The sequence below is a fragment of the Mesoplodon bidens genome (genome assembly GCF_964165515.1).
Source record: "Mesoplodon bidens genome assembly, chromosome: 19".
Lineage (NCBI taxonomy): Eukaryota > Metazoa > Chordata > Mammalia > Artiodactyla > Ziphiidae > Mesoplodon > Mesoplodon bidens.
Genome location: NC_138179.1, coordinates 10,284,408 through 10,297,883, shown reverse-complemented (window position 1 = coordinate 10,297,883; position 13,476 = coordinate 10,284,408). Strand labels below are relative to the sequence as shown.

The 13,476-nt window shown below is 43.7% G+C and overlaps 2 protein-coding genes across 2 annotated transcripts in view; one reads left to right on the top strand and one right to left on the bottom strand.

Annotated features, from left to right (window-relative positions):
* Positions 1-842, bottom strand: part of CCT6B (chaperonin containing TCP1 subunit 6B) — a gene marked incomplete at both ends in the record, with an annotated part of 38,809 nt that extends 37,967 nt beyond the window's left edge. Inside the window, 3 exon segments of the mRNA XM_081219834.1 lie at positions 574-608; positions 611-753; positions 812-842. Coding sequence (XP_081075960.1) covers positions 574-608; positions 611-753; positions 812-842 — 209 coding nt within the window.
* Positions 843-876: 34 nt separating this feature from the next.
* Positions 877-4,139, top strand: ZNF830 (zinc finger protein 830). Its single transcript, XM_081218920.1, has one exon. It carries the CDS (start codon positions 893-895, stop codon positions 2,033-2,035), a length of 1,143 nt encoding a protein of 380 aa, XP_081075046.1. The 5' UTR covers positions 877-892; the 3' UTR covers positions 2,036-4,139.
* The last annotated feature ends 9,337 nt before the right edge of the window (positions 4,140-13,476 follow it).

Sequence of the window (13,476 nt, the reverse complement as noted above, 5' to 3'; positions counted from 1 at the left end):
CATACTCAGCGCCCTCTTTTACTGTTAATATTAATTACTTTGCTCATTCCTCTGAGACTGTACCTCTCTCCTCTTACACCTCTTTGCCCTCACTAGTCTCTTTCCCTCTCTTCTAAAGAAAATAATGGTCCTAAGTAAATATATGCTGAAAGAGCGTTCAACTTGCCTAGGGACGCATAGCTAGAGCGGACCTTGGATTTGAACCCAAGCCTGCCAGGTTCCAAAGCCCGTGCCGTCTCTACAACCCACTGCCAAGCAAATCCCAAACTCTTAAACAGCAGGGGAGCTAGACGGCTTATGTTTCATATATGACACTAAATGAACTGACTTTCTACGTGCATATGAACCTTAACAAGAAGTTGGGGGGCAGGGAGGGGGTCACAGTGGGCCCTTTCTTCGGGTAGCATTTCTCCTCCTCTCCCACCAGGCTAGAAATGAGCTCAGGGCAGGAATGAGAGCGAGGGAAAGCAGGCCCACAAGTGCGTCCACATCGCTCCCAACTCTTTGTGGAACGTCTGCCTCACAGCGCGCCCCGACACCCAACAAACCCCGACGCCCTAACCGCCGTCTCACATTTTCATGGTTCCCTTAGAACCCAAGTTGGTCCGCGCAGCACATCCTGCAACCCTCGGGCGGCGCATACACTGACTGCCAAGGCTGCCTGGGCCCGCGCCACCTCAGCCTTGGAGTTTATGGCTTTTTTCGCAGCCAAGGCCAGACGGTAGGAAGAGGAATCCCGCGGCGTAAAGCAGCCTCAGCTGCTATTCTGAGGGAAATCCTGGCGCCACGGCTCACGCTCCTGAGCCTCAGCCAATCCGCGCCCGGACAGGAAGTAACGTCATCAGGCGTCTGCGGGACGGAAGCCAGAATCGCCTCGGGTCGGGTCGCAAAGATGGCGTCCTCCGCCTCCGCTCGGCCTGAGGCGGGGAAGCGAGTGGTTAATCAGGACGAACTGCGGCGGTTGATGAAGGAGAAGCAGCGTCTGAGCACCAACCGTAAACGGATAGAATCTCCATTCGCGAAGTACAACCGCTTGGGGCAGCTGAGTTGTGCCCTGTGTAACACCCCGGTTAAGAGCGAGCTCCTGTGGCAGACTCACGTCCTGGGAAAGCAGCACCGGGAGAAAGTGGCCGAGCTGAAAGGCGCGAAGGAAGCCGCCCAGGGACCGTCCGCCAGCGCAGTGCCTCAATCCGCCAGCGCAGTGCCTCAGTCCGCCAAGAGGAAGGCGCCGGACGCAGACAGCCAAGATGCCAAGAGAGCGAAGGCCTCCGTGGTGTCTCAAGTACAGCCCTCCACTTCCGCTTTGCCCACCAACTTTGACAAAGCCGGAAAGGAGTCCACTAGGGCGACCCTCAGTAAGGCTTCGGGGCTCGGTTTACTCCCTGATTATGAAGATGAGGAAGAGGAGGAGGAGAAAGAGGAGGGAGGAGAAGGAGAAGGGAAAAGAGGGGATGTCTGTAAGCATCCGGCCAACGCACAGGGCAAGGAACACTCTCTTTCCTCCGCGCGGGAGGCAACCGGTAGTAGGCTGCCGAGCGATTTCTCGGACACAAATCCTCCCAAGGCCCCTTTAATTCCTCATTCAGGGTCAATTGAGAAAGCAGAAATACATGAAAAAGTGGTGGAAAGGAGAGAAAACACCGCGGAAGCGTTACCGGAAGGGTTTTTTGACGACCCTGAGATAGATGCGAGGGTACGAAAGGTTGATGCCCCAAAGGATCAGATGGACAAAGAATGGGACGAATTTCAAAAAGCCATGAGACAGGTCAACACTATTTCCGAAGCCATAGTTGCCGAAGAGGATGAGGAGGGACGGTTGGACCGGCAGATTGGGGAGATCGATGAGCAGATAGAGTGTTACCGTCGGGTGGAAAAGCTGCGGAATCGCCAGGATGAGATAAAAAATAAGCTTAAAGAGGTTCTGACCATAAAAGAACTGCAGAAAAAGGAAGAGGAGAACGTTGACAGCGATGATGAGGTAGAACTACAGGATCTGTTGTCTCAGGATTGGAGGGTGAAAGGGACTTTGTTATAGGGTATCAAAGACCCAAGAGTTCTACATCCTCTACGACTGTATAAAAAGTTCCACCTCAATACGATATCGTTTACTCCATGCCTAGAGATTGGGTAACTTGACTGGGTTGTCGAGATACAATAAGCCTGTGAAGATACCGCTTTGGAAAATTGGTGTAAAATATTTTTCAGGTAAAGGTGTTTTTGAAGTTTTCGAAGTATTACACTCAAATGCCCACTTTTTCACACACTTATAGATCTAAAGTTTGAGTTGTAAAAGCTGTAAGCTGTAAATATTGTACATATTAAATATATATTTACTTAAGGATTATGTTTTGAAATTTATCAGTTAATAGAAGTCAGACCAACAGACAAGCTTTTAGATGAAAACCAAGTGTGGCATTTAGAATGTATATGGCTTTTTCTTTTCTGACTCCCTAAATCAAACTCAAGAGGGTTGTGGCCGGGCGGGGGATTGTTTTGTTGTTTTTAAGAACACTACTCATAAACATATAAGTCATTCAGGGCTAAGCAGGTCTCTGTTTCAAAACCGGGTTCCAGGAGAATATGGTGAAAATTTTATGCCAAGTATGACCAACCTCCTTAATCCAAAAATTCTCTTGATTAAACCAGTGATTCTCGGATGTAGGTGCACAGGAAGATCTCATACAAAGATTTTTAAAAAGTGTATGTGGATCATCTAGGAAGATTTTTTAAAAATTCATGTGCTCGTGCCCTACCATTAGAGAGATTCAGTAAATCTGGAGTGGGGCTCAGACACCTGCATTAGTTTTAGTTTTGATGGCTTCCCAGGTTATTCTGTGGGAATGCCCTGGTGGTCCAGTGGTTGGGACTCCGCGCTTCCACTGCAGGTGGCGCGGGTTCTACCCCTAGTCGAACTAAGATTCCCGCAAGCCGCGAGGCCAAAAATAGAAAGCTTCCCAGGTTATTCTCGTAAGGCCAAAATTGGAGCACCACTGCCCTAAATCCAGAACCTATTTGTATTTTTCCAGGCTTTGTTTTTTCTTTAAATGACACATTCCGTAAGTTTACTGTCTATTGCATAAAAGAAAGGCTACCTTTTATTTATATCCCATCTAATCTTAAATTTTATTGTTACATATTATAAATTAGGGGTCAGAGTTAACAGGTTCTATCAATTGTAGGAAGGAGGTATAAGTTGTTTCTCCAGCGGTAACAATTAGCCTGTGCTGATCATCAATAGTTTAAATCAGTCTTTCTCCCTTTGGAGATAGAGGTATTCAAATAGGAAAAAGGAATTAGCAGTGTTCCGGGGATAGAAATGCGTACAGCACATTCAAATAAAAGTGAGTAGTAATAATAATAACTAAGACTTTCTTATAAGCCAGGTAGAGTTCTAAGTGAGTGCTTTACATAAGCTCAGTCTAGTTTCCCTAAAGCCCAGGTTTTAAGCCCAGGGATAAGGTATAAAAAAGCCTTGAGTGTTGAACAAAAGAATTCTTCCTGTAGGCAATGTGGGCAAAATGGAAGTTTTTGAGCAGAGAGTCATATCTGCAAGAAATATTATGGAAGATTATTTCAGTTGCAGTATATATAGAACGGAATGAACGTGGGTGGGGGTAGGAAGCTGGGAGACTACTTGGAAACTAGATTTTAAAAGCAAGGCAACTAAGACTGTAGTTAGGTATGTATTGAGAGAAAAGTAATAGTATTGAAAGAATTTCACAGGAAGGGCTAACATTGACTAGAAGTGAAGAAAAACAGGAGATATATAGATGGAATTCAGGGGTTTTGGGTTTTTCTAGTGTGGGTGCCTAAAAGAAGTTATCTAACACTTATGGAGCATATTAATTGTCCTGTGGCCTTTGGCAGAAAGGCTTTGCTTTCCTGAGCTGTCCAGTGGATCTGTGATAGCAACTTCAGTTTGATAATGTAAAAGGCATGTCTGCATCAAATGTATGAACCCACACTTAGAGTTTTCTGTCGTTTATCATCTTATTATTTCAGGATGTGAGAAAGTACAAGGGGGGTCTTGAATGGTGGGCCAACTTCTACATGGGCCTAAGAGGCTAGGCTAATGATCTAGAGGAGCACTGAATATTAAGAATATAATTCAAGCCACATACATATATTAAATTTTCTAGTAGCCACATGAAAAAGTAAAAAATGTGAAATTAGTTTTATTTTATTTAATCCAATATATCCAAAATATTCCGTTAAATTTCAATATGTAATCAATATTTAAGTATTATTAATGAAATATTTTACATTTGGGGGGTTCCTGTAGAAATGTATTTTGAAATCTGGTGTATCTAATAGCACATCTCAATTTGGACTGGCCGTATTTCAAGTACTCACTAGCCATATGTGACTAACGGCTACCAAAAAGGACAGCTCAGGTTTAAAGAGAAAGGTATTGGGACTTGCCTCGTGGTCCAGTGGTTAAGACTCAACGCTCCCAATGCAGGGGGCATGGGTTCAATCCCTGGTCGAGGAACTAAAATCCCGCATGCTGCACGACACAGCCAAAAAAATAAAGAGAAAGGTATCCAGGTGGAAAAATACAACATGATGAGGAGGTAGTGAGCAGCCCAGTTTAACTGGAGCAGAGTGTTTATTCCTGACAACAGTGGGAGTTATCACTGAAAAGGGAGGTTATGAACCGTTGTGGAGGGCCTTGAATGCCATGCTCTAAGGAGTCGGAACTTTCACTAAGTTAAGAGTTGAGTATCCTTGAGGTTGTTGAGTCCTTTACTGTAACACACTTAAAGGATGAGCTTAAGGAATGCCAGGCATATAAACCCCCAGTGGGTTTTTAGGAGGACCCAAAAGCTCTCAAAATCTCCCAATGCTCTGTATCCCAGAGCATGAGTGATGGGTCCCTGATCAAGATCAAGTGAATCCTTGTTGTATCTGAGATTGATGTAGATAGCTACACAGGCTGTTGAATCCTTCTTGTTCCTCCATGCCTTAGAGAGCTCCTTTGTACCTCGTAGAGCTGTGGGAAATAGGTTTCAGCATTAGACTGCGAGTACCACCAGTGTTTCCAAATTGTAAGGATTGGTCCCAGGGATTTCTTCCTGTCACTTGTTCTGTTTTTAGAGAACCCCCCCCCAATTCAGCCAACATTTACAGGCATACCTCAAAGATATTGCAGGTTCCATTCCAGACCACTACAATAAAGTGAATATCGCAATAAAGCAAGCCACACAACTTTTTTGGTTTCCCGGTGCATAAAAAACTTATGTTTACACTATATTTTAGTCTGTTAAGTGTGTAATAGCATTATGTCTAGAAAAAAGTACATACCTTAATTTAAAAATTCTTGTATAGAAAATGCTTACCATCATCTGAGCCTTCAGTGATCATAGTAGTAACATCAAAGATCTCTGACCATAGATGACCATAACAAATATGGTAATAGGGGAAAAGTTTGAAATATTGTGAGAATTATCAAAATGTGACAGAGACACAAAGTGAGCAAATGCTGTTGGAAAAATGGCACCAATAGACTAGCTCAACGCAGAGTTGCCACAAACCTTCAGTTTGTAAAAACAAATGTAGCACTATGAAGTGCAATAAAATGAGGTATGCCTGTGTTAGAATTATTGTAAATACTACAAAAAGTAATTATGTAAATACTCTCACCCAATTGAATACAGTTCCCCTAACTTGGAGGGAAAAAAAAAATGCTGATCTCATAACTAGCCTTCAGATGTTCATTTGTCCAGTGCCTTACAATTTACAAAATGCTTCCACATAGATCTCATTTAATGATGGAAGTAATGACTACTTTTTACACACCAGGGAACAAAATAAGATGCTATGGAATTAAAATTGCACGGAAGGGGGCTTCCCTGGTGGCGCCGTGGTTGGGAGTCCGCCTGCCGATGCAGGGTACACGGTTTGTGCCCCGGTCCGGGAGGATCCCACATGCCGCGGAGCGGCTGGGCCCGTGAGTCATGGCCGCTGAGCCTGCGTGTCCGGAGCCTGTGCTCCGCAGCGGGAGAGGCCACAGCGGTGAGAGGCCCGCGTACAGAAAAAAAAAAAAAAAATTGCAGGGAAAAGAGTATAACTTAGACCTAACACTTTTAATGTAACACTCACTAGATTAGTATGGAGTAATGGAAAGAACAAGGGAATTGGCACGAGAAAAGACAGGTTCAAGTTCCCACTCTACTTTTTTTTTTATGAAGTATAGTTGATTTACAATATTGTGTTAATTTCTGCTGTACAGCAAAGTGATTCAGTTATATTTATTCTTTTTCACATTATTTTCCATTATGGTTTATCACAGGATATTTAATATAGTTCCCCCTACTCTACTTTTTAATGTCTAGTGATCTTGGGCAAGTCGCCTCTCTGAAACTTAAGTTTGCTCTACTATAAAATGATGATGATACCCCACAGGGTGTAGTGAGAGTCTAATAATACATGCACGTGAAAGGGGTTTATAAATGGAAGTTTATAAATAAAGCAATAAAAGTGTTTCTACTAGTAGAATCTGGTCTAACTCTGCCCCATGCTACTATTAACTTGCTAGCTTGATCTTAGGCTAATAATTTAATGTCCCTTAATTCCCTCTTTAAAATGAGGGAATTCGAGCAGAGGATTTTTTTTTTGAGATTTCTTTTAACTCCAAATACTTAATTTTGCCATGAGACAAGTGACGTCTCACCTTTTAAAGATTTTAAAAGTCATTCAGTTGACTATCTGGAGACAGAGATGGCCAAAGTATTTTTACTTTTACTTGCAAGATTTGCCCAGGATAGTCCCAGTTGTCTTGGTGTAATTATGAATGGTGTCCCCTTTCACTCTCAACACTGTTCCTTTTTGGAGATACAGATATAGGTATATACTCACCTACCTAAAAGTTTGATATGAGGAGAAACCACTTTCTAATGAATGGAAAGTCTTAATGAAAATAGTATGTTTCCTGTTAATGATGCACCCATTGGCTAGCTACTTGGCTGGATGTTGTGTTAGGGGATTTGAGTAAATACATATGTGGGTAGGAATTGTGGCTAGATAGATGACCTTAGGTTGGTTTTTTTGTTGTTGTTGTTGTTTTGCTGTGTTGGGTCTTCGTTGCTGTGCGCGGGCTTCTCACTGCTGTGGCTTCTCTTGTTGCGGAGCACGGGCTCTCAGTGAGCGGGCTCAGTAGTTGTGGCTCGCGGGCTCTGGAGCACGGGCTCTCAGTGAGCGGGCTCAGTAGTTGTGGCTCGCGGGCTCTGGAGCACAGGCTTAGTAGTTGTAGAGCACGGGCTTGGTTGCTCTGCAGCATGTGGGATCTTCCCGGACCAGGGCTCGAACCCATGTCGCCTGCATTGGCAGGCAGATTCTTAACCTCTGCACCACCAGGGAAGTCCCCCCTTAGGTTGCTTTTTAATACTGAGAGTCTAGTAGCCTGTATGACACCAGGAATTTAGATGCTTTAAATTTGAACAGGAAAAAAAATTCCTGTAACCCTGTGTTCTGTTTTCTATCTGCATTTACTCCCTCAGCAAGCTCATTCATTCCCATGGGTTTAAATATCACCCATAGTGCAGCAAATGAATGGACCTAGAGATTATCATACTAAGTGAAGTAAGTCAGACAGAGAAAGACAAATATCATATTATCATACTAAGTGAAGTAAATCAGATAGAAAGACAAATATCATGATATCGCTTATATGTGGAATCTTAAAAAATAATACAAATGAACTTATTTACAAAACAAATAGAGTCACAGATGTAGAAAACAAACTTATGGTTACCGGGGGGAAAGCGGGGGGAAGGGATAAATTGGGAGATTGGGATTGACAAAGACACACTACTATATATAAATTAGACAACTAATAAGTTATCCAACTGTATAGCACAGGGAACTCTACTCAGTACTCTGCAATGACCTATATGGGAAAAGAATCTAAAACAGAGTGGATAGATGTATATGTATAACTGATTCACTTTGCTGTATAGCAGAAACTAACACAACATTGTGAATCAACTATACTCCAATAAGGGACTTCCCTGGTGATCTAGTGGGTAAGACTTCACACTCCCAATGCAGGGGGCCTGGGTTCAATCCCTCAGCGAACTAGATCCTACATGCATGCCGCAACTAGGAGTCCGCATGCCTCAACGAAGATCCCATGTGCCGCACCTAAGACCCAGTGCAGCATAAATAAATAAATAATAAATAAATATTTTAAAAACTATACTCCAATAAAAAAAATTTTTAATACAATTAATATCACCCATATACTGATAACTCCTGATTTATATCCCCAGCCTTAACCTTTCTCCCGGGAGGCATCCTTCATTCCCTTTTCTTATCCAAATCTAATGCATTAGCTAAGTCCTGGCAACTCTACCTCTAAAATATGCCCAGAATCTGTCTACTACTTTCTGTCTCTACTGGTCCTAACCACCAACGTCTCCTGCATTAATTGTTGCCTGTCCCCATCCCAGCCACAAAGTAATCACAGTCATCTTTTAAAAATGTAGATCAAGTCACTCTGTCACTTAAAACCCTTCATTATATGCTTCCATCACACTTAGGGAAAAAAAGAATCCAGGCCCTATCAAGCCTACATGATGCTCTGTGGTTACTAATTCAAATATCTACTATTTATGAACTGCTGACCACGAGCCCCATTAAAGGAGGATGGGAGGGGACAGGTGAGCATAACTGCTGTATGTTGAAATCAAATGTTATCATTCAGGAATAGAGGCCTGGCCTGGCCAAGTTTTTTTAATTTTCAAGAGAAATTGCAAGTCAGGGTCATTTATGTTTTTAGTGAAATCTCAAAAACACCATGTGAGCTAAATGTGATCCAGAGGACCCCACTTTGTGAACTACTTTTAACGTCATGTGCTACACTCTCCCCTTTTATTCTCTATGTCCCAGGTCTCACCGGCTAGCCTCCTATTCCTCAAGCATGCCATTTCAGGACCTGTGCCTTGCAGTTCCCTCTGCTTGGGGCCTGACCTCAAATAGCATGGTGGTAGTCTCATCATTCAGTTCTCAGCCCTAATGTCCCTTTCTCAGATGACATAAACAGCCATCCCCCCACCTCCTGTCATTATATCACATTTTTCCTATGAATTCAGTAAACTTCCCACTATCTTAAATTAGCTTGTTTACTGGTACATAAATTTTGTGTCTCCACATCAGAAAGTAAACTCCACAGGGGCAGGGAGCTCGTCTGTCTTGTTCACAACCTAAAATAATGCCAGGGGGGACTTCCCTGGTGGTACAGTGGATAAGACTCCACGCTCCCAATGCCGGGGGCCCGGGTTCAATCCCTGGTCAGGGAACTAGATCCCACATGGATACCACAACTAAGAGTTAGCATGCCACAACTAAGGAGCCTGCGAGCCGCAACTAAGACCCGGCGCAACCAAATAAATAAATACTTAAAAAAAAAAAAAAGCATAATCCTGGACTGGATCCTGGATCAAAAAAAATAAAATAAAATAATGCCAGACACATAATAGGGCTCGATAAATATCTACTGAATGAATAATACCCACAAGGCAGCAAGTTGCTTGGCAAAGTTCTCAAAAGACCAAACTCATGGAAATTGGAACCAAAACAGAAGTCAGTTCAGCAGCTTAAAGGAAGGGATAAGAAATCTGCCTTGTGTCTCCCTTCTCTGGCACATGAAGCCCTTATCTATACTGAGAGGAGCAGCACAAGGAGATATACACAATAGCCTCTACAGTGTAATGGGCCACCTCCGCATTTAGCAGCTAATACGAATTCTTCCTGGCACCAAACAAGCAATCCAGTAAGTAAATTGTTTTCCTGAGTTCTGTCAGCTGCTCTAGCAAATTAATCGAAACCTGAGGACGGGGTGGTGGGAAATTCTGATCTACAGTCAGTCAAGCGCAGATAACCTGGATTTGTGACTAGCATCCAAAATGGTGGGAGGGTGCAGTCTCATTGGACTGCGCACTTAACCGATGGGGTCTGACACTAGCTCCAGGTAGATAGCGTCAGAATTGAATTAAATGGCAGGACACCCAGCGGGTGTCACAGAATTGCTTGATGTTTGGAAAACCCATATGTCTGGTGTCAGAGTTAAGTAATATTCAGAGAGTATTGTGTATAATGTAAACGGAAACAGTAGAGTTTTTTCCATTACAATCACCAAGACCAAGACAGGAGCTGAAGGCAGGAGTGGGAAACCATAGTGGGCTGCTGGTCGGAAGGCTTCAGTAGGAAGTGGAACCTCCCAGAAAAGAAGAGAAGAGGGCTTGGGGCTCTCCTGGTATAAAGGCAATGGCACGAGGAACAAGAGAGGGAGCGTTCAACCCAGTCTTCAACCTCTGCTGCACACCAGAGCTGGAAAACCAGCGGTCATCAGTCCTGTGGAGGACACAAAACTTAAGTTTAAGGACCCAAAACTTAAGTTTGCTCCTCAAATAGGCTCTCTCGGTAAAATTAATTTTCCTTTTGAAAATTATTAACTTACCTCCTAAGAAACGTGACCACCAGGACTTCACACTAGAAAACCCAACCAAAAGTTCAAGCAGGATGGTAGTACCTTTGAGTCTCCCTCACTCTGTATCTGTGACCTCACCCCTGCCCCAGAAGCCCCATCTCTGGGCCATGGATTACCTACTCCCAAAGGCACACCTGACTCCTCTCAGCTGTCCTACTTCAACCTGGCAACTGCAGCACAAAGATGTTCAAAGGAGAGGCAAAAACAAACAAACAAACAAAAAAAAACCCTCTGGTTAAGAACCAACCTCCAGGGACTTCCATAGTGGTTCACTGGTTAAGACTCCACCCTTCCACTGCAAGGGGCATGGGTCTGATCCCTGGTCAGGGAACTAAGATCCCCCATGCCACACAGCACAGCAAAAAAAAAAAAAAAAAGCCAACCTCCATAGCCTTTATTGAGAATGAAGAGCCATGGGTCGATATGAATTATTACATCTTCCTACAGCTGTTCCCTTTTAAATATTTATCCTGGCAAACACCATCACTGTTTTTTACAACTTATTTTAATTGTGTGACTATTAAGCAAACCAAACCGTAAAATCAGCTCTCAGTGCTGAAATTTATGTGATTCATAGACCAGAGCTTATTAAAAAGAAATCTACCGAGTGCGAACTAGCCTCGTGAGTGCCCCACACCGTCTCTAGGCAGGTGTGAAGCCTTTTCACTATTACTGCCTGTGGCTTCCAAGCTTCCACAGGGTGTAGCGTAAAAAAAGAACAGAATCTACCCATTTCCCTGTGATTTTTTTCTTCTTCTTAACAATCCTGATGAGTGAAAACCGGATGTCAGGGATGCTACAGTCCTAAACGGGGTGGCAGAAGCTCTGAGAGACTCTCAAACAGGATCAGTGCCCTGGAAGATTTAGGATCAAGGTCTGAGGGAAGGACTTAATCATGGGACTTCGAAGAGCCAGGAGGTATCCGGCATATTTGCTACCAAGGTTCTTCTTGATTTGGATCATGGAACTGCTTTGAGACTCCAGTAGAAGCCCTCCCTCCAAAAATGCACTGACACACAAATATTTATATAAAATTTCAGGGGGTTCAAGGACACCCCTGAGCCTATCCACAGATCTCCTAGGGGTCCATGAGCCTTCAGTTATTACTCCTTTCACTGTTACCACTCAAGCTGCCCTCATTTCTCCCCTTTTTACAGTAGCCAACTAACTCATCTCCCACTCTCTCTACACAGCAGGCAGAGTGACCGCAATCCTGTTAAAACCTAATCAGATCATGTTACTTCTCTGCCCAGTATAACCCACTAGCTTCCCATTTCACCTGCAATAAAACCCAACATCTTTACAGTGGTTTACAAGACATGATCTATCTCCAGATCCCCTGCTGAGCCCATCTCCCGTTCTTCTCAGCCTTAACTCCCGCTGCTCTAGACACACCCATCTCCTTGTGACCCCTCAACAGCACAGACACCTGCTGCTCTGTCCTGTGCGGCCTTTTCTCGCTGCCCCCTCTCCACCTGGCTCTCTCCTTCATTCCTTCAAGTGTACTCAACGGTCACTTTGTCAGCGAGGCCTTCCTGACCACTGTTATTTAAAACTGCAACCCCCTTTCTGCCCTCCCTGACACCTCCTGTCCTCTTCTTTCTTTTTCTCCATAACACCCATCATCATTTCACACAGTATGCATTTTCCTTACTGTTTATTATCTTTCTCCCATGCTAACCTGTTAGCTGCAGGAGGGCAGGGATTTCCATCTGTTTTGCCTCACTGCTGTACTCCAGTTCCTGGAATAGTGTCTAACCCAGAGTAGGCACTCAATAAACACTTGACTGATTGATGACTAGCTTAAACTCTGCAGTGCCATGAATGTGTCCAGGCTGGGAGCAGGCGGGAATGTACATTTACTGAAATACCTCCAAGGGACAAGCGGTTTGCAAGTTAATATATGTCATCTCATTTAATTGTCACACACAATCCTAAGAGGTATTTTTATCCCCATTTCACCATGCAAACTGAGCCCCAGAGAAATTAAGAAAATAAAGAGAGGTTACAAAGCCAGTGGTGGAACATAATTCAAACCTAAGTCTGTGTGACTCCAAAGCCCTGCTATTCCCACCACACATCACCTCCTTCCTCTTGGTGGCAGCTCCCACTTCCCTAAGGAAATGCAACTGCCAGCTTTCACACCTCCTTCCACTTTACAGCTGGGGTCTCAGTCAAAGGTCATTAGGGGTTCGTTGGAGCTCTAATCAAGCAAAACACTTAGAGCCTGAGTCTTTTTGCACATTTACATCTAACATTGTCAAAGATACAATGTAATGAACATCCTTCTGAGGGAAGTTTATTGCTTTTACAGGTTCATTCATTCATTCATTCCATTCACTCATAGGTTTCATTCATGTATTCATAAATACTTGCCTAGTGCCCACTATGCGCCCGCGACTGTTCTAGGCGCTGAGGATAAAAAGATGCACGAGGCACAGACGTCACCCTTCACAAACAGGTTTGACGTCTCAGGTGGTGCTGTCCAACAGAAGTATAACACGGGCCATTTGCAGTTGTATATTCTCCTGTCACCACATTTTCAAAAAAGTAAACAGTTAAAATTTATTTGAATAATATATTTTTATTGAACCCAACATATCCAAAATATCACTTCAACATGCAATCAACATAAAAATATTATTAAAGAGATACCTTACAGTCTGTTTTGTTTGTTTGTTTTTCTGCGGTACGCGGGCCTCTCACTGTTGTGGCCTCTCCCGTTGCGGAGCACAGGCTCCGGACGCTCAGGCTCAGTGGCCATGGCTCACGGGCCCAGCCGCTCCGTGGCATGTGGGATCCTCCCAGACAGGGGCACAAACCCGTGTCCCCTGCATCAGCAGGCGGACTTGCAACCACCGTGCCACCAGGGAAGCCCTTACAGTCTGTTTGATAACATCTTCAAAATCAGTTTGTACTTTACACTTACAACTCATCTTTATTTGGATTTCTTTTTAAATTGAAGTGTAGTTGATTTACAACGTTGT

Bases quoted from the DNA above. Each gene is read 5' to 3' on its own strand.
- ZNF830 (XM_081218920.1), top strand. From the start codon at position 893: ATGGCGTCCTCCGCCTCCGCTCGGCCTGAGGCGGGGAAGCGAGTGGTT.